The sequence below is a fragment of the Elephas maximus genome, chromosome 4 (genome assembly GCF_024166365.1).
Source record: "Elephas maximus indicus isolate mEleMax1 chromosome 4, mEleMax1 primary haplotype, whole genome shotgun sequence".
NCBI classification, from domain to species: domain Eukaryota; kingdom Metazoa; phylum Chordata; class Mammalia; order Proboscidea; family Elephantidae; genus Elephas; species Elephas maximus.
The window spans coordinates 44,817,288-44,844,825 of record NC_064822.1 but is presented as its reverse complement, the minus strand read 5'-3'; the positions used below and the strand labels follow the sequence as shown (position 1 = coordinate 44,844,825).

The 27,538-nt window shown below is 42.9% G+C and overlaps 1 protein-coding gene across 4 annotated transcripts in view; it reads left to right on the top strand.

The window, feature by feature from the left end:
• Positions 1–27,538, top strand: part of CAMK1D (calcium/calmodulin dependent protein kinase ID) — a 488,630-nt gene that overhangs the window by 169,402 nt on the left and 291,690 nt on the right. For 2 of the 4 annotated variants that reach the window (XM_049881983.1, XM_049881985.1), the window contains exon 2: positions 18,177–18,308. The exons of 1 other annotated variant lie outside the window; for it this stretch is intronic. In XM_049881983.1, the coding sequence (XP_049737940.1) occupies positions 18,177–18,308 (132 nt within the window). Of the gene's footprint in view, positions 1–15,767; positions 16,338–18,176; positions 18,309–27,538 lie in introns of those variants that run through there. One more of the 4 variants, XM_049881984.1, reaches the window with a different exon arrangement.

Genomic DNA, 27,538 nt, shown 5'->3' with positions numbered 1-27,538 from the left:
TTTCTCTTCTAAAATGTTTCCAACATTTTTATTATGTTTTCTTATTTAGGAATTTCACCAGCACTAACTCTTAAGGGAACCCAGATTTTCTTTATATGCAATTACAGTGTGGCTCAAGCATCGAAACTCATTTACTGAATATCATTTGTTTTAGATGCCTTATCAGCTGCTTTCCTGAAAAACAATGATGTGATATGTGTTCTCATCTTTTCTGTTTTTAAATTTACACTTCGATCTTTTGCGTTCAAATACTGTGAGGCTCATGGAGAGGAAAAGGTACCACTACCTAATGGCTACACACACACATACAGATGGGAGACCTGCTTGGTTTAGCTTATGCTGGTTGGCATTTTTTTCTTTAAAAATCAAGTAAAGAAACAAGGTTGTTATAATTGTCTCTGATATTTACCCTCAGGAAAGATGCCAGAACTGAATGAAGCATCCTAGAGACTGACAGCTGATCTCTTTAGCAGTAAAATCCTATCCTTCGGGGGAGTTGAGACACAGTGATTTCTTCCTGCAGGTGGAAGGAAGGAGCAGTGACTGGAGACAGGGAACTTGTTTTACTGCTGCGTGTGAGGTGTATCTGATTTGATGATGAAAAACAACGTGTGCGTCCAGTTTTTATTTTTATGGATACTTTTCATAAGCATTAAAGTTTGTGGCAAAGGAAAAGAATTAAATTGTACTAGTATTACTTTTTTGCGGTTTAGAGACATTTCCATAACCTTCTTTTTTTGATACAGGAAATACCTTTCACCATGAGGAGGACCGAGTACCAGTTCCAGGAAGGCCCGAGGAGGTGCAGACCAGGTGCTAGGCATCCAGCAGATTAGTGATTAGAGGCAGAGTAGCATTAGCATTCTGCATGCAGCCAGGCCTGAGGCAGGAGACAAACATCTCTGCAGTCAGAGGGTGGAAAATGGGGGTTGTCCGAGTACCGGGGTAGGGCTTTTCTGCACAGTGGGGTCTGGGAGCAACCTGGAGTGAACCCCGCAAATCGTGTCAGAAGGAGGATGTGGGATATCATCTCCGTCTTGCAGGTGGCAAAACGGAGGCAAAAGTGGACAAATCCAGCAGCTCCCTGGGATGATTCAGGCAAGAACCAAGGGCCTTCCCGTAGACCAGTGAGGAACTTTGACTAAGTCAGTATCAGTTCTACTTTTTAGGAAGCATAAGAATGACTGGTTAACTTAGCTAGAAATACGGTGTTTGTGAAGCCAATACTGGGCTTGATATTTTGTGTTTTTTTTTTTTTTTAAAAGAGCTCACCCAGGAAAAAAAATCGCATCCTACAACCAATGGATTTACACATCTTTCGGAATAAAACGACAGGTCCTTGCCATGGTCCACAGGTCGTAATGTTCTGGTCGGATTTCTCAGACCTCCTCTCTCCTTCACACAGCTCCAGGCACGGTGGCCGCCTGCTGGCCTTTACAAGGGGGTGCCTGCACTCGTCTCACACCAAAAAAATCTTTGCCGTCGAGTTGATTCCAACTCATAGTGACTCTATAGGACAGAGCAGAACTGCCGGATAGGATTTCCAAGCAGTGGCTGGTGGATTCAAACTGCCAGCCTTTCGGTTACTAGCCGTAGCTCTTAACCACTGCTCCACCAGGGCCCGCCTTAGGCCCTTTGCATTTGTGGTCTTGCCTCCTGGGAAATGCTGCTTCTACACCTGCTGGTGGTTCTCTTTCTTGTTCCACTTAATTCTCAGCAAAGAGGCCTTCCCTAGTCCCCTGTCTATAGTTATACACACTACTTTAAAAAAAAAAATTGTTGCGCTAGAATACATATAACATAAAATTTGCCATTTTAACCATTTTAAGTGTACAACTCGTGGCATTAATTACATTCACAATGTTGTACAACCATTACCACCATCTATTTCCAACACCTCAACCAGAAACTCCATACCCAGAAAGCAGTAACTCCTCATCCCCTCTGTACCCCCAGGCCCTTGTAACCTCTCATCTATTTTATGTCCCTATGGATTTGCCTATTCTGGATGTTTCATGTAAGTGGAATCATGTATTTCTCCACTTGTGTCTGGCATCTTTTACTCAGAATAATGTTTTCAAGGTTCATCCATGTCGTACCATGTATCAGAACGTCATTCCTTTTTTATGGCTGAATAGTATTCCATTGTATGTATGTACCACATTTTCTCTATCAGTTCATCACTTGGTAGACGCTTGGGTTGTTTCCACATTTTGGCTATTGTGAATAACACTGCTGTGAACACTGATGTACAAGTATCTGTTTGTGTTCCCGTTTTCTATTCTTCTGTTTAGATACACAGGAGTGGAATTGCTGGAATATATGCGGTGCAGTGGTTAAGAGCTCAACTACTAACCAAAAGGTCAGCAGTTCGAATTCACCAGCAGCTTTTGGAAACCCTATGGAGCAGTTCTATTATACCATATAAGGTCACTATGAGTTGGAATCGACTCGACAGCAGCGAGTTTGTTTTTCTATTTTGTTATGGTAATCCTGTGTTTAACTTTTGAAGGGCATGTACATATTATTATTTTTTTTTACCCTGATTTTTTTTTCTTTATAGCTTTTACCAACACCTGACATATATGTTTAGTCAGTCTCCTTTCCCGCTGGCATGTAAGCTCTGTGGGGCAGAAACCTTGTTCCATTTACCTCAATAGCCTGGTGTGTAGTAGTTCTCAGTACACGTTTGTTGAGTAATGTGCGGAGCTGTTTATCCCCTGTTGTCTCACAATGTGTGACCTGCTCACCGAGGCACCAGCAGGGCCAGGGGATACCTTGACATGCTCCCTCAGCACCTCTAGGAAACCATGCAAAGTGGAAGGGCTACGGGTGTGATCAGCAGCGGCGTGTAGTCAGTTTCTTTGAAAGTCCAGTTAATCTTCACAAGGCCAGAGCTAACTAATTTTTAAACTAGGAGAGTTTACAGTTTCATTAAGGGCTTACTGCTGAGCAGGTGCTAATGGCTTCAAGTGGCACGCTCTCAGGAAATATACTTGGTTCCGGAGTGGATGTCAGCAGATATGTAGCTTCACCCAAAGAAGTGGCTCTGTTGATAGGCTAGGATCCCTGGTGGCATAGTAGTTAAGCGCTCAGCTGCTAACCTAAAGGTCAGTGATTCAACCCACCAGCCACTTGCCACATGAGAGAAAGATGTGGCAGTCTACTCCTGTAAAGATTACAGCCTTAGAAACCGTATAGGGCAGTTCTGCTCTGTCCTGTAGGGTTGCTATGAGTTGGAATCAACTCGATGGCAACAGGTTTGGGAGCTATCAAGCACCTTAACGTGCCAATTTGGGGAGGTATTTTTTGGGCAGGCAAGCCTGTTGGAATGCCCTAAATTACCCTGCCCAGGCATCTGATTGCCTCTGGGTAGGCCATGTTTTACCTTTCATAAATCACAGAGCAGCCATCTGTGGATAGTGCAGGGTCAAGGAAGGAGAATCAGGGAGCTTCTAATTGGCTCATTTTGCCTTGCACAGTGTGGGCAGTGGTGGTTCAGTGGTAGAATTCTTGCCTTCAGTTCAGGAGACTTGGGTTTGATTCTTGGCCAATACCTCATAAACAGTCACCACTTGCCTGTCATTGGAAGCTTGCATGTTGCTATGATGTTGAATGGGTTTTGGCAGAATTTTTGGGCTAAGATGGACTAGGAAGAAAGGCCTGGCAGCCTACTCTGAAAATCAATGAAAACCAATGGTTTGCCGTGGTCCAGTGGCACAGGGCGGGACAGCATTTTGTTCCGTTGTCCATGGGGTTGCCATGAATTGGGGGCTGACTTGACAGCAGCTGACAACAACCACCTTGCATGGGGAGAAAAACAGATGTGTTATTGTGCTAACATTGTGTATCTTGGCCCTGATTGAAAGGTGCCTGGCTGGGGAGAAGCTGCGTGGCCTGGGACTGTAGGCCTCTACGGGTTCAGAGCATTTAGGCTGCAGTTCCTATCCTTGGTGAGGGTAGAGCAGTATGTTCATTTCCACTATCTCTGTGATGGGTAGTGATTTCCGTGGCAAGTAATTGAGACAAGCCAAGTGAACTTCCATGCTTACATGGTCTGGCCTTCATTTTGCATGTAATGGTCTGGTCTCAGGGAATGATCTTTTGTTTCTGTGGGTAGCTACAAGGCAGATGTACCCTTATTTTGGGCCAGAGATAATACAGTAATCAGCACCTCATAGTAAATTGATTAGTAGTTTGTGTATGCGTGATTGAATGACGGATAAAGCTTTACACCTAGACTATAAAGCCTACGGAGAAATGGGCTTTTGTTTCAGCTGGAACAATCTTAACGTGATTAAAAAAAACCAAACCAAACCCATTGCCATGGAGTCGATTCTGACTCATAGCAAACCTATAGGACAGAGTAGAGCTACCCCATAGAGTTTCCAAGGAGCGCCTGGTGGATTCGAACTGCCAACCTTTTGGTTAGCAGCTGTAGCTCTCGACTACTACACCACCAAGTTTTCCTTAATGGGATCATGTTGTAGGAAATGGGAGGACTTGTCAATTGCATTTGAAGATGTAAGTAGCTCTAGTAATCAGGAAATGAATAATAAGATGTGTGGGTAGTTCAGGATTAGCAAGAGGGGCAACATAAAGGACCACCCTTGACTCTAGTGAGTATACTTTTGAAAAGAATGGAAGGTATTATGTAGACTTTTAAGACGCAAAGGCAGTAAGAAGGGGGCCAGATTCTAAAACACTAGGGGTAACTTTGGAACGCGAACAGAAGGTCCAACTTAAAGATTTTTCCACACTGTCCATTAGTAGAGGGTGTGGGTTCATTAAAGTAGGAGGGAAGAGAACCTTCCACCTTCAGACCTTGGGACTGAGGTAGACAAATACTGTAAGAAACTTAGAAGGAAGCCAAAGTTGTTAGGGTTTCATTTCAGTGTTTCCTCTTCAGGAAAATGTCAGTGAATTTACCCATCACAACCCAGACTGCCGTTGACACAGTATGGATGAGAATTTGGGCAGTGTTTTTTGAAAAATTACAGTGGAAAAACAAAAACAAAAAACCTTTGTACTCCACCGACTTTTCTTGCTCTCTGAATTATCAGATTCACTATTCCTCGAGTGGCAGCATTGTTTAAAACTGAAAGAGCATGACTTTGGAATCAAATCAGCGTTAGAATCTCAGTTTACTACCTAATTAGCAAATTTTTCACCTCTCTGAACCTCAGTTTTCTCAGTTGTAAAGTGAACATGATAATGTTAACATTCAAGGTTGTCCGTAGACTTGGAAAATGGTTATCAGTTAACCCAAACCACTGCCGTTGAGTCGATTCCGACTCATAGTGACCCCATGGGGTTTCCAAGGCTGTAAATCTCTACAGAAGTAGACTGCCACATCTCTCTCCCTTGGAGCCACTGGTGGCTTCGAACTGCTGACCTTTCGGTTAACTGTTAATCGCTTTAACCACCGCATCACCAGGACTCCTTTTATCAATTGATAGCAGGCTTTTAGTCAATAGTATTGATGTTGGTGATGATGATTATCTAGGTTAGGAAAACTTCAACCTTTGCATAATAAGTTGCCTTTCTGAGGGAAGGAATTGGTTCTCTGTGCTCCAATTCGATACATACAAGGAAGCACAGAATAGCACCTCCTGTTTTGGTCAAGTTCTTGTTTATGGAACTGTCCAATGTGCAGTTCAGCGATCAAAAGGAGTGCAGGGCAGTTCATCTCATTCATGTAGGGAGATCTAGCCAGTTAACAAAGCAATCACTAAAGTATAAAGAAAGAGAAGGGGATTTTCAAGGTAAAAGTACAGAAGTTATTTTTTTATATCGGCCAGTAGCATACACAGGGGAAACGTTTGCCATGAATTTAGTGCAGGGCAAAGCTGTATCAGTTTGACAAGGAGGACACATGCCTGTTTCTCTTCAAAATTATGTAAAAGAATACAGAAAATTGCCTAAAACATATTTAATTGGACTGGGAAGTCTGGTTGTTAATCAGCTCTGTTCGTTTGACTCATTTGTTCAAAATCTTATGCCTTCTTACTGTCCGCTGCATTAAGTGCAGACTCTTCGATCTGAGGGTCAAAATGTGCACAGTGTGGTCCCCAGCTATCTTTCCATCCCATCAGCCCATCGAACGTGGGCTTGAATCCTGGCATCTCTGGCTCTGAGGTTTCAAGGTGCTGGCATGGTTGCCCAATCCTGCACCATCCTCACAATTGTTGCTGTGCTTGAGCTCATTGTTGTAGCCACTGTATCAGTCCATCTCATTCAGGGTCCTACCTCCCCTTACAGGATGCTTGCAATTACAGTGAACCTACCTGGATAATCCAGGGCAGTTTCCCATTGCAAAGACCTTAACCTAATTACATCTGCAGAATCCTTTTGGTCACGTAAGGTAACGTATTTACAGGTTCTTCTGAGGATTAGGATATAGACATCTTTGCAGGCTATTGTTCTGCCTACTGGGGGCCTGGTGGCACAACAGTTAAGCCCTTGGCTGCTAATTGAAAGGTTGGTGGTTCAAACCCACCCAGTGGCTCTGCAGAAGAAGGACCTTGTGATCTGTTTCTGTAAAGAAACCTTATGGATAAGTTTTACTCTGTCACGTGGGGTTGCTTTGAGTTGAATTTGACTCAGTGGTGCCGGTAATGGATTGAATTGCATCCCCAAAAATGTGCGTTAACTTGGCTAGGGCATGATTCCTAGTACTGTGTGGTTGTCCATTTTGTGATCTGATGTAATTATCCTATGTGTTATAAATTCTAACCTCTGTGATGTTAATGAGGCAGGATTAGAGACCGTTATGTTACTGAGGCAGGACACAATCTGTATTTTGAGTCAATCTCTTTTGAGATACAAAACAGAGAATAGAGCAGAAGGGAGAAGGGACCTCCTACCACCAAGAAAGAATACCTGGGAGTAGAGTGTGTCCTTTGGACCCAGGGTTCCTGTGCTGAGAAACTCCTAAACCCAGGGGAAGATTGATGACAGGGATCTTCCTCCAGAGCCAACGGAGAGAGAAAACCTTCCCCTGGAGCTGGTGTCCTGAATTCATACTTCAAGCCTTCTAGACTGTGAGAGAATAAATTTCTGTTTGTTAAAGCCATCCATTCGTGGTATTCCTGTTATAGCAGCACTAGATAGCTAAGACAACACATAATGACAACAACTTTCTGTCTACTAACAAGTGTCTACCGTGTTGTTGTGGGTATAAGCGAGATATTATATATAAAGTTCTTAGCCTTGTGCTTTGCCCAGTGAATTATCCCTGTCTTCCCTACACTCCTCTCACATGTGTACCATCTGCCTTATTCAGACAGGGCCACTGGCCTGCAACATGTTCTACTTGTTGCCTTGCCCTTCTTCACTTTCCTCTGTCTTCCCTTTCACTTTCGTCTGTTGAAACATATTTATCCCTCAAGGGCCATTTCAAGTTCCCCCTTTTCCATGAATGAATTCCCTAGTGTTATTTATGAATGATCTCTGTGAAGAAAAGTTTTTCTTTAAAAAGTTCTTGAATTTCTTCACCTTCGAAGATGTCTGAGGTAATTGTGAAGCAAGTTTAGAGGGCTGAACAACCAGTTCATTCCAGCCTTATTTAGATGAGTTTTCCATACAACACAAAGGGTAAACTGGGCTACATAACAGGATTGTTATTAAGATCTCATCAGTGAGGTATAGGTAGTCAATCCAACTAAAATATCTAGTGCTGTTGTTTATTGCCGTTCAGCTGACTCCAACTTGTGGCGACCCCATGCACAACAGAACAAAACGTAGCCTGATCCTGTGCCATCTTCATGATCGTTGATGCACCTGAGTCCATTGTTGCAGTGACTGTATGTTGAGTGCCTTCCAACCTAGGTATTTCATCTTCCAGTGCTATATTGGGCAATATTCTGTTGTGATTTATAAAGTTCTTATTGGCTGATTTCAGGAGTAGAACACCAGGCCTTTATTCCTATTCTTTTTAGTCTGGAAGCTCTACTGAAACCTGTCCACCATGGGTGACCCAGCTGCCTGCATCATAGCAACATGCAAGCCACCACAGTGTGGTAAACTGATAGATTGGTGGAAAATATCCAGTACAAGGCTTTGTTAGTTGGATAGTCTTTTTGCGTTGATAGTTCTCATTTTTCCCAAAATTTTCTCCACTTTATTAATTGATTTTTAATGGAAAAAACAGTATATATACATAGTCAAATGGGTGAAAAGTAAGTTTCACAACCCGTTCTCATGCACTCAGACTCTCTCCCTAATGCTGTTACTTGTTTGTGTATATTTTTCCAGAGATCGTGTGTGTGTGTGTGTGTGTCTCATACAAGTGAGAGAATAATATACACATTGCTCTCTGCCTTATTATTTTTTTCACTTAATATACCTTGGGGATAATGCCACATCAGTACACAAATCTACATAATTATTTTAAGTGGCTGGATAGTACTCTATTGTATTTTTAGACCAATATTTACGTAACCAGTCCCCTATTGATGCATATTTAAGATATTTCCAGTGTTTTATTATTTCAAACTTTTATTTATTTAATTATTTAGCCAGGTTATTGATAGGCCTCTTGTTTTCTCTATGCAAGGGGACAGCCAAATGTAGTAATTGTTGTACTCATAAAGACCCTGTTTATATTTTTTTATTTTTATGAAGGAGCTTATAAAACTAATTAGAGTATATTGATGTGAGAGTTTGGTTGGCGTGGAGCTTAGAGGAATTTACTTTCAAATTACCTGTTACTTCTTCTCTGAACGAAAGTTAAATAAGCTCAAAAAAGTAATTAAAACAGGTGCCCTCCAGAGCATCCCAGTGAGTGAGATTGGCCATTTGATGGATAGTCAGCTGTGATTAATCATAAATATCCTGGTCAGTCTTAGCTTCAGGATTATGATTTTGCCCACCATTTGATGATGATGTCTGCCAGCCCCTATGCAGGCTGCGTTTAGCATTAGCAGGGCATTGGATCTTCACAGCAACCACAGAAGGGGGATATGAGTGTCTTTAGGTCTGGTTTCCCTGCCATACAAGGTGGAAATGAGAGAGGGGGGTACTTCTCAGAAGAGCCCAGCGCTGTAGGGAGAGATCTTTGTCAAACAGGAGATCTGTGAGGGCGCCAATGAGATGTACCACCTAGGGGGTCTGCACAATCGATGACGAAAGATGAAATGGGCAGAATACATATACTGTATTTTTTTTTGCCAGTCATGCAACCCTGTCGTGCATTATTTTCTAGGCTTGCTATGAGCATTATATGTGTGGGCATGTTATTTGCAAAAAAAAATATGGTACTGGGAGTTACAGTTTCATCTAAGTCATTACCTCTCATCCAAGTAAAATATACCCTTGCAACAGATGCACATATGGTCCACACGGACACTTTCTGTTTCTTTTAGTGTTACTAGCTTTTAAATCTGTGGCTACAATGAGACTTTGTAATTCCCAAAGAACGACATCTTCTGTTTTGTCACCACCTCAGAAAAACAGGCTTCCATTAATGCTGTCTGTTGTTGTGCTAAGAAAAAATGGCAGACTCACTTGGGTTCCATATATTAACCTTTAGCATGTAATTCAAGAAGTGCAGATATAAAGTATGGGACCCTGTCAGGGAAGTAAAGGGGAAAAAGTTGTACTATTAAATGAAGCATATTCTTTCAATTATGGCAGTATGCATTCATTTAGAATTTATTTGTCCTCTGCATTTGGATCAGTGAAGCTATTAACAGTAAAGATTTAGAGCCACAGAAAAACATTAAGGGACCAAAGATGTCACAAGCAATGACTGTGCCAGTGTTTTGATACCTTCTCTTTTCATAACCCAAACCTGCTCCAGTGGTTTTAGATACAGGAATGTACTCAGAATGAGAATTGATCTGGGCAAAAATCAGGCTAATCGTATGAATATTTAAGAACATCTCATCATGGTTCTTGAAGCTATTATGGAAAGTTGCTTGTCATTGTGGCATTCACCCGTTGAAGAGGAAGATGGGAATTTTTCTGTAAAATAGAACAGCTATTTTCAGTAAGTCTCCCTGTTCCTAAGCATCAATTTACTAAAGTTAAGGATATGTCTCTAATCTGAACGGGTTGGTAAGGAACTGGTCCAAATTAATAAGGGCTTCAATTATAGAGTATTTTTTAAGAAATGGAATTTTAATAGTTTTAGCTCAAACATTAACCCAAACTAACATGTGGCTTACTATCTAATTGCCAGGTAGAGGGTTTTAGAACACACAATGTAATGAATAGATGTTATATCTAAATTGGATACCAGTTTTCATGCATACCTATTTGTTTTTGAAGTGTGTGAAAGCAAGACTTCTCTTTTTGCTACGTTTGCTTGGCAGAGCGTTATTTTTTTTAGATTGGGCATGGTTTTCCTTAGGTCAGTGAGCTAAATTAGCACTACGAAATGTCATTAGTGGTGTGTGAATTAACCAGAACAAGTAACCAATTGCCATTGGGTCGATTCCAATTCACAGTGACCCCACGTGTGCAGAGTAGAACTGTGCTCCACAGGGTTTTCAATGGCTATGGTCTTTCAGAAGTAGATGGCCAGGACTTTCTTTCGCAGTGCCTCTAGGTGAGTTTGAACTTCCAACCTTTCTGTTAGTAGTGGAGTGCTTAACTGTTTGTGCCACCCAGAGATACCTGTGTGAATTAGTGAAGATTTCTAACTAAAGATTCTACCAGAAAGAGTTAATGTCACTTTTAAAAGTGCCATATTTGTGCCTGGATTGCTGCGTAGGCATCGAGAGAATCTGACTCCACTGTTGTCCTTATCCAGTTGGATTCTCTGAGGTCAGTATGACTATTGTTAGGGTTTGCAGGCAGTTTTTCCATTTTAAGAATTGATTTTGCTCCGGAACAATAGGTCTAAAAGGTGTCTGTTTTTTTTCATGGATTTTCTAAAGCCAAATATCATCAACTTCATTTTTTGCTGTCTAGGATTTTGCCATCTTCTTCACTAGCCCTTAATGTTGTCCTGGTCTGCTACTGGGGAAAATAGTTTGCTTAGTACGAAAGAACTTCTTAATTTATTGTATGAAGCCTGGGGGTAATGTCTGCTAGCCCAGTTCCACTGTACAATAATGGCAGCAGGCTGGAGGCTATGGTGTTAATAAAGTTAATAACACAATCAATCTGATTTGTACATAGAATGACTAAAAAGCAGGAGAAGGCAATGATCCAATAATAGCTGACTCTAAGTTAATAGGGCAGATCATTTTAGCACTATCTGATTATTTCTTGGCCTAATTTGGGATGGATGTAATTTTACTGAGTGGTTGGTTTCGTGCACTGTCATGAATCAGAAAGGCAGCTCTTGAATTCCTGATTCTTGTTGAAAATCAGAGGAGTCTTTTTGAGGTCCCACCAATTCAATTTGACTAGCATGTATGAAGCACCTAAAATGTGCAAGTCATAGTATGTTGTTTGGAGGCTAAATTTTTGTCCATTTTTGTGATTAAGTTGTTCTTGCATGCAAAAAGAATTTATTTTTAAGTTATGGGCACTTTGAACAATGTGGGCCCTCCTCTTCCTAGATGATTTGATATTTAGTGGGGGCAGTGGTGGTTCAGCAGTAGAATTCTTGCCTTCTATGGGGGAGATCTGGGTTTGATTCTCAGCCAATGAGTAGTACAAATGGCGAATATACTCAGCTTCTAACCGAAAGGTTGGAGGTTGGAGTCTACCCAGAGGCACCTCAGAAGAAAGGTCTACTTCAGAAAAAGTTGCCATTGAAAACCCTATGGAACACAGTTCTACTGTGACACACCTAGGGTCGCCATGAGTCGGGGTTGACTCGACGGCAGCTGGTTTATCTGATATTTGTTCTTGACAACTTTAGGATGAGAATTATTAGAAACTGGGAAAACAGAATCCATAGATTCTTGGTTTTGCTTTTTATAGCAGTAATTGGTAATTTTTTTTTTTTTAGGTAGGTTAGCCAGCACAAGTCTGGGCTTGGCTTAGCTCTGAGTTCTGATCCCAGTATATAGCTGTAGATCTGGAGTTAACTGTGCCCTGAATGGCTCTATGAATTTTTTAACAGTCGGAAGGAAGGTAAATGTCTGTCTGAAATTTGCAAAGCACTTAAATGTCTGCTTTCAGCCAATGTATCCTCAGGGCATGTGGATTTTGTTCTGCTTTTTCAGCAACTCAGGAAGAAAAGGAATTACTAGAACCTTTTTTTTTTAGTCCCACTTCTAGTCTTTGCCCTCCCATTGGTCGTTTGGAATTGTGATCATTTCACTCGTAGAGGATTGGGTGTATACCTTCTGGGGTGGGCTTTATAGCATACCTGGGTGGTGCAAATGCTTAGCATGCTTGGCTGCTAACGGAAAGGGTTAGCAGTTCAAGTCCACCCAGAAGCTCCTTAGAAGAAAGGCCTGGTGATTGATCTACTTTTGAAAAGCTAACCATTGAAAACCCTATGGAGCACAGTTCTCCTTGGACATACGTGGGATCACCGTGAGGTGCCCATGAGTCGTAACTGACTCCAGGGCAACTGGTAAGTCAGTCAGAGGCGTACAAACAGGCCAGTGTGCTTGGCTCCTAACTGAAAGGCTGGCAGTTCAAGTCCAACCAGGAGCGTCTCAGGAGAAAGACCTGGTGACATACTTTAAGAAAAAAATTAGCCTTTGGAAACCCTATGGGACACATGAGTTTGCTATGAGTCAGAACTGACTCAGTGGCAACTGGCCAGTCTACCATGATGAGCCCAGGAATTGTTTCTTAAAATTGACTAGATAGAGCAAAACACAACAGCCTTCTTTTAGAGCCATCAGTTATGAAGTCACAGGCATAAGTCGTCGTTTCAAATTCTTCAGTCAATATAGAAAATGTGACATTTCTCTTTAGTTTTGGAAATTCAGTTCTCAAAAGATTATTTCCTCCTGGCTGCCTGGTTTACAAGCAGAATAAGCGGCCACCAGATGATGATTTGATTTTCTTTGAAATGTGGAAGAAAAGGGAGAAGGATTCAACTTTTGTAATTTTTACAGCTTATCTTCAGGTACAGAAAATATTTAGCATTTCGAGAATAACTTTTTGTTTGACCTTTCCTGTAATTTGTCACAGAGATCTAATTTAGATGGAAACCCATTGTGTTCTTTTAATAGAACAATGGTTTTCTTTATAATTTAGATAAACATCTTGGCACAACCTGAAGAAATGCAATTTTCAAAACACTGAAATTTTTATTTCTCCCATAATTATGTATTTTCTAATGGTCTTGGAAACCCTAGTGGCATAGTGGTTAAGAGCTACGGCTGCTAACCAAAAGGTCGGCGGTTCGAATCTACGAGGTGCTCCTTAGAAACTCTATGGGGCAGTTCTACCCTGTCCTGTAGGTTCACTATGAGTCAGAATCGACTCCACAGCAACGAGTTACGAGTTAATGTTCTTTTGCCTCTATAAAAATCTGCCCTCCTCTCTTACCTACATGGGGTATTTACTTTTAACCGGTTTGAAGATTTATGGGCAGAAATATATCATAAATTAACAAATCTAATATTCTAACTGATCAAGACAAACAGTGATCTCAGGATTATTCAACTGTAGAATATCATTTAAGGATTCAGGCACATAAGTGCATGGCTTAAAATATGTCAGGAAAGACTCAAAGAATTTTTGTGCTTCAAGAGAAACGTTTGAGGTTCTTTCTGCACGGGGTTGCATAAAAATTTAGATCAATACATTACGGAGGCAGAAAGCGAAAATAGTATTTTTCTCAGCATTGAATGGAAGGTTATTAGAGTATGTTACTTTTTTGATGGATCTACCAAAAAAACCAAACCAGTTGCCATCGGATCGATTTTGACTCATGGTGACCCCAGGGTGTCAGAGTAGAAATGTGCTCTATAGGGTTTTCAATGGTTGATATTTTTAGAAATAGATCACCAGACCTTTCTTCTGAGTACAGACCTACAGCATAGGAGAAATATGGAAAGCTTGATGAGGGGATCAGAAGAGCCCCAAATAATGTAGATCATCAAAACTGGCTTGGGCACAAGTACGATTAGTTTCCCAGAGCTGGTATAACAAAATACGCAGACTGGGTGACTTATGACAATACAAATTACTGTCCCACAGTTCTAAAGCTAAGATTCCAAATCAACCTATGGTCAGGGCCATGCACCCTCTGAAGTCTCTAAGGGAAGATTCTTTCTTGACTCTCCCAGCTTCTTGTATCCTCAGCGTTCTTTGGTTATAGGTGCACCTTCATATGGCTACGCTTCCTGTGTCTGTCTGTCTGTGTATCTTCTCTTTTACAAGGACACCACTCAGATTGGATTAAGACCTCATGTTAACGTACCTGATGACATCTTCAAAGATGCTCTTTCTGAACAAGGTCATGTTCACAGGTACCAGGGGATAGGATTTCAACCTTTTTGGGAGACACAGTTCAACCCATAACACATTGTTAGGTGTGGAGGCACAAAGAAGAACGGCATTTAACTCCTGCTGTCACATAGGCAAGCATGTAAAGGAACACAGTGAATGTATCCGTGTGGGTAACAATATAATCACATCTTTGTTTTAGAAAACTGATTCCGGTAGCAGGTGGCTTGCTGGCGACAGAGAGACCAGTGAGTTGTGTTGTTAGGTGCCATCGAGTTGATTCCTAGTTATAATGACCCCATGTAATAGAGTAGAACTGCCTCATAGGATTTTCTTGGCTGTAATTTTTACATCTTTATGGAAGCGGATCACCAGATCTTTCTCCTGCAGAGCTGGTGGGTGGGTTTGAACCACCAACCTTTCAGTTAACAGCCAAGCATTCAACTGTTGGTTACAGCAGAGATCCTTTAGACTGGTGAGGGAGCCACAGAGGTAGTCCAGAGAAGAAATAGCGAGGACTTGAACCACAGGAGCAGTGTAGGTATGGAAGAGCAGAAGGGCATTTGAGTCTTATCGGTGGAAGACCTGTATATACTTAGTGATAGAAATGACAGAGATAACCCACCCATTGCCGACAAGTCAATCCTGACTCATAGCAACTGTATAGGACAGAGTAGGACTGCCCCATATGGTTTCCAAGGACAGCCTGGTGGATTCGAACTGCTAATCTTTTGGTTAGCAGTCTTAACATTTAACCACTATGCCACCAGGGTTTCTCTGTAAAGATTACAGCCTTGGAAACCCTATGGGGGCAATTCTACTCTGTCCTATAGGGTCACTATGGTTGGAATCGACTCCGTGGCACCAGGTTTGTTTGTTTGTTGAGATGGTGGAGTAAAATAGACAGGTTTCTAGGCTGGGTTACTGGATCGCAGGAGATGAGAGAGAGAATATAAGAGAAAGAAGTTTTGGGATGAAGATACTGTTTTTTACTTTGGTTATGATATACATGAGAGGCTGGCCAGGGGATTCATCTAGAAAGGCCTGTTGGTGGTTGGAAAGATGAGATTTATATGAGAGACTAACATAGAGAGAAAGGTTAGGGGGCCATGAAGATATACGTGGAGGTTGAAGCCATGAGGGTGTAGGTGAACAACAGATTTTCCAGGAGGAGCACATAGTCGAGGAAGAGGAGAGGGCTGGGGATGAAAGCTTGGGGATCACTGACATTTGAAGGGAGGAGGAGCAAGTGAATTCCGATAGAGAATGGAATAAAGATGGAAGAAGTGATCTGCGTGTAGAAGCCAAGATGAGGAGAGTTTTAGGAGAGGGGAGGTCAAGGACATCAGGGTTACACAAAAGACCAATAGGACGAGCACTGAGAAACCATTGGGCCCAGCCAGCCTGGTTCCAGTCACGTGATGGGGTGGGGGTTGGGGAGAAGTCAGATGGTAGAGAACAGAGTGGGGCGTGGGTGCCAGGCTAGTGCCGGCCACCATTCAGACTCTTCTCTCAAGATCCAAGTGTAATTCCATCTGGCTGGAGCGAGCTAGCATCTGTTTTTAACTTCCAGTACGATGTTCCTATTTCACAGTTGATTTAGTGTGAACTGCTTTGACCTCCTTGTATTTTTAAAAACTTTGTTGTTACTCTTCATCCTTGCTTTTGTTCCTAGGAATTTATTTTCTTGAGTTGTCTGAAGGTTTTACATGCTCAGATAATTTTTCTTGCTGTCTTCCTTCCTGCCAGGCAGCCCCCCTCCCGCCCTCTCTTCCTCCCTCCTTCCCTTTCACTCTCTCTCATACACACAGATACACAAATCACCTTGTTGTGTAATTACATTGAAAGTGCCCAAACTCTTCATTCATGAGGGTTTGTTTATTTTTTTTTAATCAGCTTTCTTGAAATGGAGGAATGTCTTCAAGTGATTTCTGTTTATTGGAAGAACAGTAATAATTTATGCCAATCTTACATCCCCTAAGAAGACCAGAGAGAGGGCTTTGTGTTTGGAAAGCTTGGAGGAGGTAACTGCACATTGCCAGGCTAATGATACAACCAGGTCGCACTGCACACTCAGGGCGTGATGGCAGCTCACCCAAAGACGGGGTCTGACCCCCCATCGCCTTCATGTTCAGGGCTCTCTGGGCAGCACTGTGTATCAGACCAGCATTGAAAACAGCCTTGGAGGGGTTAGGAAACCCAGGCTTTGTTTTCTGACCCTTACCACCTATGCGCTGAGCCTCAGTTTCCTCATCTGTATGAACAGCGAACCTCTGAACTTCACGAATGAACAGTCTGGACACTTTCAATGTAATTACACAACAAAATGGAGGTGGCAGACACATCTCTGCATACTTTGTGGGGGTGCTGTAATAAATGGATCAGTTGGTGTCTGCCAAACCAATTGCCATTGAGTTGACCCTGACTCGTGTTGACCCCATGTGTGACAGAGTAGAACTGTGCTCCCTAGGGTTTTCGATGACTGATTTATTGGAAGTCGATCACCAAGTGACTCTGGGTGGACTCAAATCTCCAGCCTTTTGGTTAGCAGCCAAGCGCATTAACTATTTGCATTGCCCAGTGACTCTAATATACGCCAAAACACTTTGTAAATATCAAGTGGTACACATTAATTGGTACCCTACAATATTCATATGACTTCTCTCTCTTTTAGAGAGGTAATGAGTAAAAAGATTTATCGGACCTTTTCAGTGCATCCATCCCCAGAACAAGCTAAAGTTCTTAGGGACATTGTAAAGAGCCCTGGTGGCACAACAGTTAAGTGCTTGGCTGCTAACCAAAAGGTTGGCAGTTTAAACCCACCCAGTGGATTGAACCCTCACATTGGCTCCGTGGGACAAAGACCTGGCAATCTCCTCCCATAAAGATTACAGCCCGGAAAACCCTACGGGGCCGTTCTACTTGTGTCATATGGGGCCACTATGAATCAAAATTGACTTGATGGCACTTAACCATCACCACCACCACCACCACAACACGGATGCTGTGCTCCCAGCCAAAGCACAGCACCCAGGCACCTGCTAGCCAACGGGAGATGACAAGGTGTGGGCAGGAGGCGGGCACTGAGGGGCTAGCCCTGGGCCCCCCGACCACAGGGCACCTCTCAGGCCAGAGAAAAGGACTCTGGTCCCACGTGTCCTGGTTAAATGTTCAATATGCTTCTCTGCACTTGCGGAGTTAAACCCATATTCTCAAGCAGACTAGTGTCCGCACTCAGGCATCAGTGCTGTGTGGTTTTTGTTTGGTTGGTTGGTTTAAAAAGAAATACACTGCTTATTGAAGACTCGCATACCCCTGCCAATTAATTACCCCGTGTCAATACCACGTGTTACACCAACTCACACTCTAATTACATTCTTACCTATCTGTGAGAATTAATTAAATGTTTGTGAAGTGTGCTGAAATTTATTTGGGTGCGAGGGCCTGTGTGCAATCTTGAAATGTTAGTATTACTTTCCAGTCTACCTGGGAGGCAGTGGGGGCGCTACCACCTTCAGATGGATACAGTCTTTCTCTGCGGGAACCTTTTCTAGGAGTGTTTGCTTTGCTCCACAGTGACTGTGACCACGCTGCCCAGCAGGGGTGGTGGGTGGCCCAGGGAGGTGGTCAAACTCCTGTAAACACCCACGTGTTCTTTTGTATGGGGGCATATTTGCATGCGTGTAATATCTTTGCATAAAGAAGTTTGGTAGGTGTGACGGTGGATGAAAAGTAGCAACAATGCTTGCTATTATGCCTCTTGTTATTATTACTGAAACTGGCAGTAGGATTAGAGGAGCTGCCCTGAAACCAAAAGCTCCAGACTCTTAAGCTGCTTCTTTTTTTTTCCTCTTTGTTCACAGTGGTGCATTTTCTGAGGTGGTTTTAGCTGAAGAGAAGGCAACTGGGAAACTCTTTGCTGTCAAGTGCATCCCTAAGAAGGCGCTGAAAGGCAAAGAAAGCAGCATAGAGAATGAGATCGCTGTGCTGAGGAAGTAAGTGCCCGGCGGGATGGGTGCCTTGCTCTGGCTGCCTGTGCATTGATTGTCTGGTCCCTTACCCAGTGGAGAGAGCTGGCTGCCCTGAGGCCAGCTTCATCGAGGTCAAAAAGGGCGAAGAGAATGCTGGCCTAGAGAGAGAGGGTGGTCACTGCTAATGCTGGCTAGCATTTACACAGTGTTTTCACAGCACTTTTCATATGTATTACTTTATATAACATTTGCGGCTGTTATTTGAGTTGGCTGTTACTTCAAAAAGAGCACAAAAATCAGGCAGACTTAAAAAAAATTTATTATAATGAAATATACTGTAAAATTTTGCTTTTGATCATTTTTAAGTGTATAATTCAGTGACATTAATTACATTCACAATGTTGTGCCACCATTAAAAAAAAAAAAAAGAATTTTTTTTTTTTTTTACCACCATTTCCAAAAGTTTTTTATCACCCCCAACAGGTACTCCATAGGTTCTTGTTATGTTATCAGATAGCAATCACTCCGCACCTCCCCTTTCCTCCCAGCCCCTGGTAACCTCTTATCTATTTTCTGTCTCTTGGAATTTGCTTCTTTTAGGTATTTTATGTAAGTGCAATCATACAATACTTTCCTTTTTGTGTCTGGCTTCTTTCGCTTACTGTGATCTCCAGGTTCATCCATGTTGTAGCATGTATCAGAACTTCATTCCTTTTGCTGGCTGACTAATATTCCATTGTATGGATAAACCACATTTTGTTTACCATTCATCTGTTGTTGGATGACTTTTATTTTTGCTCCCATATGTAATAGGACAAATAAGAATCTTCTCCCTTCCAGTATAATGGCACACAGAGAACCATTTTCCTGTTGCTGAATTCACCCAAAAGATCTGTCATCGGTATGGCATCCAGTGCTTCTCCCCCATCGTCATTATTAAGCCATTCCACCATATCTCACAAGGTTTGGGGAACAAACCCTTATATGGTACCCGTTTTGGCATGTTTGGAGTGTATCTGAAATATGTGCTGTGGAAATTTTAAGAGTACCATTAAGAAAAGGTGTTAGAAATATCCTTGAAATTTTTGAGGTTTGGAATCAGCACACAGCAAGACTCTCTGTACACGTAAGCAAAGCAGAGTGAGAACAAACTTTCTTGGCCTTAAGACGTGTCACACTCCCTGCATTCTCCTACCTGAGTAACCCATCTCTCCCGCTTTGGTGTCTCGCTGGAACTGACAGGCCCTCTCAGCAGTGCTTTGCTACCATAAATATAAAGCCAACACTGCTGGGTGAATCAGGACAGTGTCTTCCGTTCTGACCTCTGTGTGAGTCACAGAGAAGACCTGCAGCATGTGGGATATGTTCCTGGACAAATGTCTTGGCAGCTTGCAAGGATTTTTACTTATTTATTTGGTTGGTTGGTTGGTTTTTAGGTTCTCTAGATAGTCTATTAGAGACCCGAAGAGTTTCAGATTGTGCTGTGGAGGATCACAGGAAATGATTATATCAAAGAGAATTGGGGAAAACAAATTACTCTAAGTACATTAGCATCAGGCAGGAAAACACTATGTTAATGAAACATTTATTTAAATTGCTTATTTTCTAAAACGAAATCAGTGCTTGGAGAAAGAGGTATCCACTGGTGACAGTAAGTAGCAAACTCATTGCAGGTATTTGACATTTTAGATGGAATTCTGAGTGGGCCCAGAGCCTTCCAAAGGTTTTGTGTTGGGTGCAGGGGCTGCTGGGCCTCTGCTAAATTGGGAGAGAAAGTGCCTTAAAATTTTATGTGACTTCCGTATGGGCTTAGAAGTAAAAAAAGCTGGGGAAGTAAGTTTCTATTCTTAGTGTTATCTTTGGCATCTGTGAGTAGGGGGCATGTATGTAGACCTTGTAAGTCAATCTTGGTTTATGCACGGACACTCTGCTTTAATTACTGTCTCCACCCTGTGCCCCACTTCCAGGGAGAGAACATTTAAAATCGACGAGGCTCAGGCATTTGGAATAACTCATTTCTATAGTTCCTCCCTGTTAGCTGTTAGAGTGCCTTGAAGCGTGACCCTTCTTTCAGGAAAACAAAAACAAAAACAAAGAAATGATTTTTTCAGAGATAACAAGGTGATAGATCTCTTGGTCTGATGTATTTCTCGGTCCTTTGCAGATGATTTACAGGTGGACTAAGAGGCAGCTGGACAGCATAAGCAACAGGAAGCAGAGCATATGAGCTGTAAAGGAAATAGCTCAGAGCCTCTGTTAGGATGCTGTCGCTGAGATGTTCATTCATTTAACAAACACTCTTTAAATTCCCACTCTGCGGCAGGCACCACTGCTAGGTACTGGGGTTTGAAGGCTAAAATCTAATTCTTGACCTCAAAGAGCTCACAGTTTTGTTACTAAATGAATGCAATAAAGTTATAGATGCTGTGTTAGGAGTATGAAGAGGGGTTGAAGGGTAGAAGTGCCCAGTAATTCCTTTAGGGTGGATGTGAAGAAAGGAAGGAGCCCTGGTAGCCCAATGGTTAAGGGCTTGGCTGCTCACCGAAAGGATAGTGGTTCAAATCCCCTAGCCGCTCCGTGGGAGAAAGATGTGGCAGTCTGCTTCCATAAAGACTGCAGCCTTGGAAACCGCATGGGACAGTTCTACGCTGTTCTGTAGCGTTGCTATGAGTCAGAATTGACTCGACGGCAATAGGTTTTGGTTTTGGATTTGGTGAGGAAAGTTTTCATGGAGAAGGTGGGTCCAGACAATGAGAATGTTTTGCTGGGGTCAGAGAGGCATAGGGATATTCCAGCCAGCAGAAGCAGCCCAAACAAACGTAAGGAGATGGGAGACAGGCTGGTGTGCTGAGGAACTCTAAGTGATTCATCTAACCCAGGCAGAGTGTTCAAGGGTAGGATTGTGGAGAGCCTTGTATATAATAGTTTAGACTTTGAACTTCATCCCGTAGACAGTGGGGAGCTGTTGAAGGGTTTTAATGAAAAGAGCAATGTGATCAGGTTTGTTTTATAACAATTATTGTGGCCCAACTTGGAAGGATAGTTTGGAGGGGGCAGGACTCAATATAGGGAGAACAATTAAGAGTCCATTGGAAGAGTCCAGCTGAGAAATGAAGAAGGAACAAATTAGAGCAGCAGTGGTGGGAATAGGAGGAGTCCCTGGGTGGTGCAAATGGTTAATGAGCTTGGCTGCTAACCAAAAGTTTGGAAGTTCAAGTCCACCCAGAGATGCCTTGGAAGAAATGCCTGGTATCTACTTCTGAAAAATCAGCCATTGCAAGCTCTATGGAGCACAATTCTACTCTGACACACATGAGGTAGCCATGAGTTGGAATCAACTTGATGGCAACTGATTATGGGGATGGGAAGGAGGAGACAGATATTAGGTATGAACAAGGTAGTATCTCTAGAACTTAGGAATTTGATGGGAGTGGGGAGATGGTTGAGGGAGAGATAGGATTCTGTGATAACTACTGGATGTCTGACTAGACAATGACCTTATTAACCGAGATCAGAAATATAAGAGCAGGAGGACAGGTGATGAGTTCTGTTTCAGACATGCTGAGTTTGAGGGCCCAGGTGAAGATGACCAGTGGGCAGTTGACTATCTAGGTCAGCTGTGATCTGTGCTTGTTGGCTGTTAAAGTTTTCTGAGACAACATAAAAAATGATCTTTTGGTACTTTCAATAACTAACTCATTGTCGATGGGGTCCCAAATGGACCTGCTTTACTCTGAATTCTGCCACATAGTCCCTGGTCATTTGTACATTTTCACTCTATTTTTTTTTTTACCCAAGTAGGCCCGTTTGAGAGACTGCTGTCCCTCCTACATACAGATTTTATTGCAGGGTGAGAGATTTATTTATTTCATTGGAGTAATATAGCTAATATATCCTTAAGAATGTCTTTGTACTTGCTCTGAAAATAGTTGCAAAACAAATTTTCTACTTGATAAGTAGATACTAAACCAAGCTCAGAGGGAAGGAAAGCGATATTCATCGTGGTAGGCTGTTGCTATGCAGCAGAGAGAGCTACTGGTCTGACATTGGTGTTTGGTGAGCTCAGTCTCTGATTCAGCATGAGCTTTTCCAGGTGGACTGTTAGCTGTGGTCCCACGAACAGAGTATTTTATGCATTATGGAATATAACGAATCAGTATTACACACCTTGGGTTGGATTATATAGGGTTTATAGGTTCTGTGATATTATTTACTTAGAGAGAAGGCACTGCCCAAATCTAATTTCAAGGCAACACATCAAGCACTTTTGGAGAGGTAGAAAGGCAAATATATGAAGTCTGCATTTAAATGAGGGATGAAGAGGGAAGGAGGTACATAAAGCTGGAAAATGGGAGTCATGTATTTAGAACAGTCCTTTCATTAATCGTTGTGTAAACTGAGGTTCAGATTGGTTAAAGAGGTACTGTCTGAGGAGCTTGTGGTGCAAATGGTTAATGTGCTTGGTTGCTGACTGAAAGGTTGGAGGTTCAAGTCCACCCAGAGGTGCCTGGAGATCTACTTCTGAAAAATCAGGCAATAAAAACCCTATGGAGCACAGTTGTACTCTGACACACATGGGGTAACCACGAGCCTGAATTACAGTGACTGGTTTGGTCTGAATGAAGCATGGTGCCAGCATTCAACATGCTTTTTGGATGCTTACTTTATAGGTAACGGAGGTAGTCTTGCCCTGGGGAAGGGGCCTAAGCAGGAACTGCTTTTAAATTGCACGTTCTCATCTATCTGGGTACACGGGGGGTCTCAGCTGAGTGGTCTTTGCCTCTTTCTCTCTAACATGTGGCTCTGAACCCTGGCTTGCACGTTGCAATCACTTGGGGGAGTTTTTAAGAACCTACTGATGCCCAGGCCCCCTCCAAGACAAATTGAGTTAGAATTGGAGGTTATGGTGGGCATCAGAAATTTGAAACACCCTTGTCCCTGTGATGCTAACAGTCGGCAAACCCCAACATTGAGAATAGCTGCTCTAGGGCTGACCCTCCTGGTCTCACCTTCCACGGGGTGGAGATGCTTTCCTTGTGTCCAGGAGTATGAGCAGATGTTTCCTTTAGGTCGGAGGCTTCCTTTACAGGAGGAAACTCAAACGTGGTTCCTTAATGAAGCAGGATTACCAGAGAGGTGAATTGAGTGGAGTCCATCAGTGTATCAGAGGGGAGCAGGTACCAGCCACTGGCTGGGCTCAGTGAGAGCCTCATTCTTTGAGGGTGGCTGAAGGAGAGGGGCAGCAACGGCCAGGGCCTGGCTTGGGCAGGCTGGGGTAGGGATCGGTCAGGTCAGCACCATTTGGCAGCAACCACATTATCAGAAGGGGACTGAGGCCACTAAAAGTACTAGATGCCAAAGCCTGGGGTCCTGGCCTGGAGCCCCCAAATTCCTGTGGCCCAAGGTGAGGATGGATGGCAGGAAGTGTTGTGTGTCTAGGCCTTCTGGAGGGAGAGAGAGTCAGTGCCTAGCCATGAGGAGAGGAGGGCTCCAGGGCCTGGGTTGGGAGGGCTGGGCCTGCCCCTTGCGATAGCTTCATACTCTGGTTATCATGGACCAAACACACTTTTCCCGGCATAGAATGAGGAGAAGAATGGCAGCTTCAGCACCCACAGGAGAAGACAGCTGGTTTTGTATCAATAGCCTTCAGAGAAAGGCTTCTGTGTAGATTAACTCATTTAAATCAGGCTGGCTTCTCCTGCTGCCGCTTTGTTCTGATGGCAGGCTGGCCTGCTCACTTGTTTAAATCACTGCCAAGTGCCCGTTGATTGTGTGTGTCAGGGAAACACATGCCTCAATAGAAATTCATTGATTCAGAATGAACAAAACCACTTTTCCAACGACTGAAGGTGGCTGAGCTGGTAAAGCAGATACTTGAATTTCTCAGGCACTGATTCAGCTTTTTAAGAATTGGTCTGATCTACCTGAAAAGTAATATTCTAGAATAGAGAGGCTTTCCCCCCCCCCCAAAAGGTGGCATTAGAACTATGGAAATAGGCAGGAAGTGTGGAAAGTAAAAGCTGAAAGCCATATGATAACAAGTAGGGAGACAGGTGTGTCTTGTATGATTCTAGAACCCTTGGCTACCTGGAAAACCCTTATTGAATAAGTTCCCTTGAGTTTGAAAAAAACCATGCAATTCAAGTAAAGCAGTAGTTCAGGGATGTGGTAAATTGTTTGGTGGTGGTTAATTGGTGCAAATAGTTAATGTGCTTGGCTGCTAACCAAAAGGCTGGGGTTTCAAGTCTATAGAGAGGTGCCTCAGACGAAAGACCTGGCGATCTCCTTCTGAAAAATCAAGCAGTGAAAACCACGGTTCTATTCTGACACCCATGGGGTCACCGTAAGTTGGAATTGAGTCTGGTATATTGTTGTTGTATTGTATGGTTAAAGTAAAAATCTTGCCAAGCTTTTAGTGTGCACATGTGAACCTGTCTGCTGAATGGCCTTAGGCCTGCTGGAGTCTTAACACAACACATTCTGGACCTGTTGAAACTATGTTTTATGAAAGCATCTAATCACAAAGAGTTGGGAATCTTCCTTATGGCCCTACCAGAGACCTGGACTCAGAATTTTGCCTTATTTCACTTACCAGTTGTTGTTCAATTGATTCTGACCCAGGGTGACCCTGTGCGCGTCAGAGTAGAAATGTACTCCGTTGGGTTTTCAGTGGCTGAGTTTTTGGAAGTAGATCACCAGGTTTTTTTTCCAAGGTGCCTCTGGGCAGCCTTGAACCTGCAACCTTTCAGTTAGCAACCTAATGAGTTAACCATTTGCACCACCAAGAAACTCCCTATTTCATGTTCTTTATCCTTTTTTACTCTATAACCAACCTTGCTAAGTTTAGCCCTGCTGAACTTATTCCTGAACAATGAGGCTCTCCCTTTGAGGCAGACAATGCTTTATTTCAGAGCAGTCTTTGGTGGTCATTGTTTATTTCGTTCTGATAGTGTACATGTATGTAAGAAGAAATAAAATTAATCGTCTGAGCCCAGCGCAAGTTTACAGCCAAGAGAAGATACATTTGATGCTTCCAGGCAGCCTTTGCACAGTGCTTTGTCCACAGCAGATAATCAAGGAACGTTCATTGATTTGATTTGAAATCCATAAACAATGTGTTTTTATGACTTCTGTCAATTTCTTAGGCATTGCTCACAGAAATCCATGAATCGAATGAAGATAGCATTGGTTTTATCTCTTACTATGAAACAAGGATATTCAAATTAGTTTGAGCAGGCATGTTGGTTTATCTTTCCCATGACCGTGTATCTCTGGGGCCCCTCCTTCCCAAATATTACATTAAGTGTGGCTGTCATGGAACAGTTAGTCCGCTTTCCTTCAGTCCTTTCTCCCTCAGCACTCCGCAGATGAGTATTTAAATGCGCATCTGATGTTGACCCTTCCTGTCTTAATTATAAACAGCCCCCATGGCTCAGTGGTTAAAGCACTCGGCTGCTAACTGAAAGGTCAGCTGTTCAAATCCACCAGCCGCTCCATGGAAGAAAGATGTGGTAGTCTGCTTCCATGAAGATTGCAGCCTTGGAAGCCCTGTGGAGGGGGAGGGGGGCAGTTCTACTCTGTCCTATAGGGTCATTATGAGTCAGAATTGACTCGATGGCGACAGGTTATCTTAATTATGGATGGTGCCCTGGTGGCGGAATGGTTAAGCACTTGGATGCTAATGGAAAGGTTGGTGGTTCAAACCCACCCAGCAACTCTGTGGGAGAAAGACCTGGCACTCTTCTCCTGTAAAGATTACACCCTAGAAAACCCTATGGGGCAGTTCTACTCTGTCACATGGGGTCTATGAGTTGGAATCGACTTGACAGCACCTATTAACAACAACATCTTAATTATGGAGCACCTGCGTGGTGCAAAAGGTTAGCACACTCAGCTTCTAACCAAAAGGTTGGAAGTTTGAGTCCACCCAGTGGCACCTCAGAAGAAAGGCCTAGTGATCTACTTCCAGAAACATTAGCCACTGAAAATCCTATGGAATACAGTTCTACTCTACTCTGACACACATGGGATCTCCATAAATTGGAATTAACTCGGCAGCAACTGGTTTGTCTTAATTACAAAAAGCCACCAGCTTGATAAAACCCAAACTGCTTTGTAAAGACACCGCCCCCCCGCCCCCCGCCCCCGCCAACCACCTCGTGATCCCTCTCTCTAGTTTTCACTTCCCCAGCTCCACACCCCACATTTCAGTCTGGTTCCCCAGAAGGGAGCAAATGATTGCCTCTGCCTCTCCTCTTCATCCCTCCTTTCCTGCACCAGTGGGCTGAGTCTCAGTGTGAGACTCATTTCCTTCAAGACTCCCCTTCTTGGTTTTTGAGTCTGGGCTGGCACTTCTCTCTGAGATTCCACGGCACCAAGGTTTACCTCTATCACTCCTGGCTCTGCCTGGGTTAGACCATGGGCTTCCTGAATTCAGCGGTAAAGGCTGCAGCCCTGAGCTAAAGGCAGTGATGGCGAGAATAGAGAATGGGGGTGGAGGACCCAAGTGATAGTAAAACCAGTTGCCGTTCAGTCAGCTCTCCACGTGTAGTCAGAGTAGAACTGTGTTCCATAGGGTTTTCGGTGCTGGTTTTCCGGTGGTAGGTCGCTAGGCCTTTCTTCCGAGGAGCTTCTGGGTAGACTTGAACCTGTAGCCATTTGGTCAGCAGCTGAGCTAAGGGATATTAATTAAGGAGGTTAGAAACACTGGGGCTTGGGCACTGATTTAGGAGAAGGGGAATTAGGATAAAGGAGCAATCTCAGCTAAATTCCAGGTCTCTCTGGCTTTGGTGACCAAGTGGATGGCATGTCCATCAACCAGTATGGGGCATTCTAGAAGAGGAGGTAGGTTTCAGGGGAAGATGATTCTCCTATGGCAACAGGGAGTACTTAAATCTAGTCTGGCTGTTCCTACCACCTTTTATACTATATATATTACTCTGTAGATATTTAGAGTAGTTGAAGAAAAAATGTGTTTTATCACACTTTCAGAAACAGTGTCAGTTATTCGCATGCTTATTTCCTTGTGCTAGCTCCTTGCCATCTTATCTAGTTATTTACTTGGGGAGTTCAGCTTTTGTGTAGATTAATTGGTGATTGAAATCCTTCTGATGATATATCTTGGCAAATATTTTTCTATTTCTTCTGCAAACCTATTTAGCTAATGATTTAGAGAAACTTCACTTAAATGATTCCAACAGCAGTGTATATATATACCTTGTAGCCTAATATTCCTAAAAAGTCAGAATAGCTTA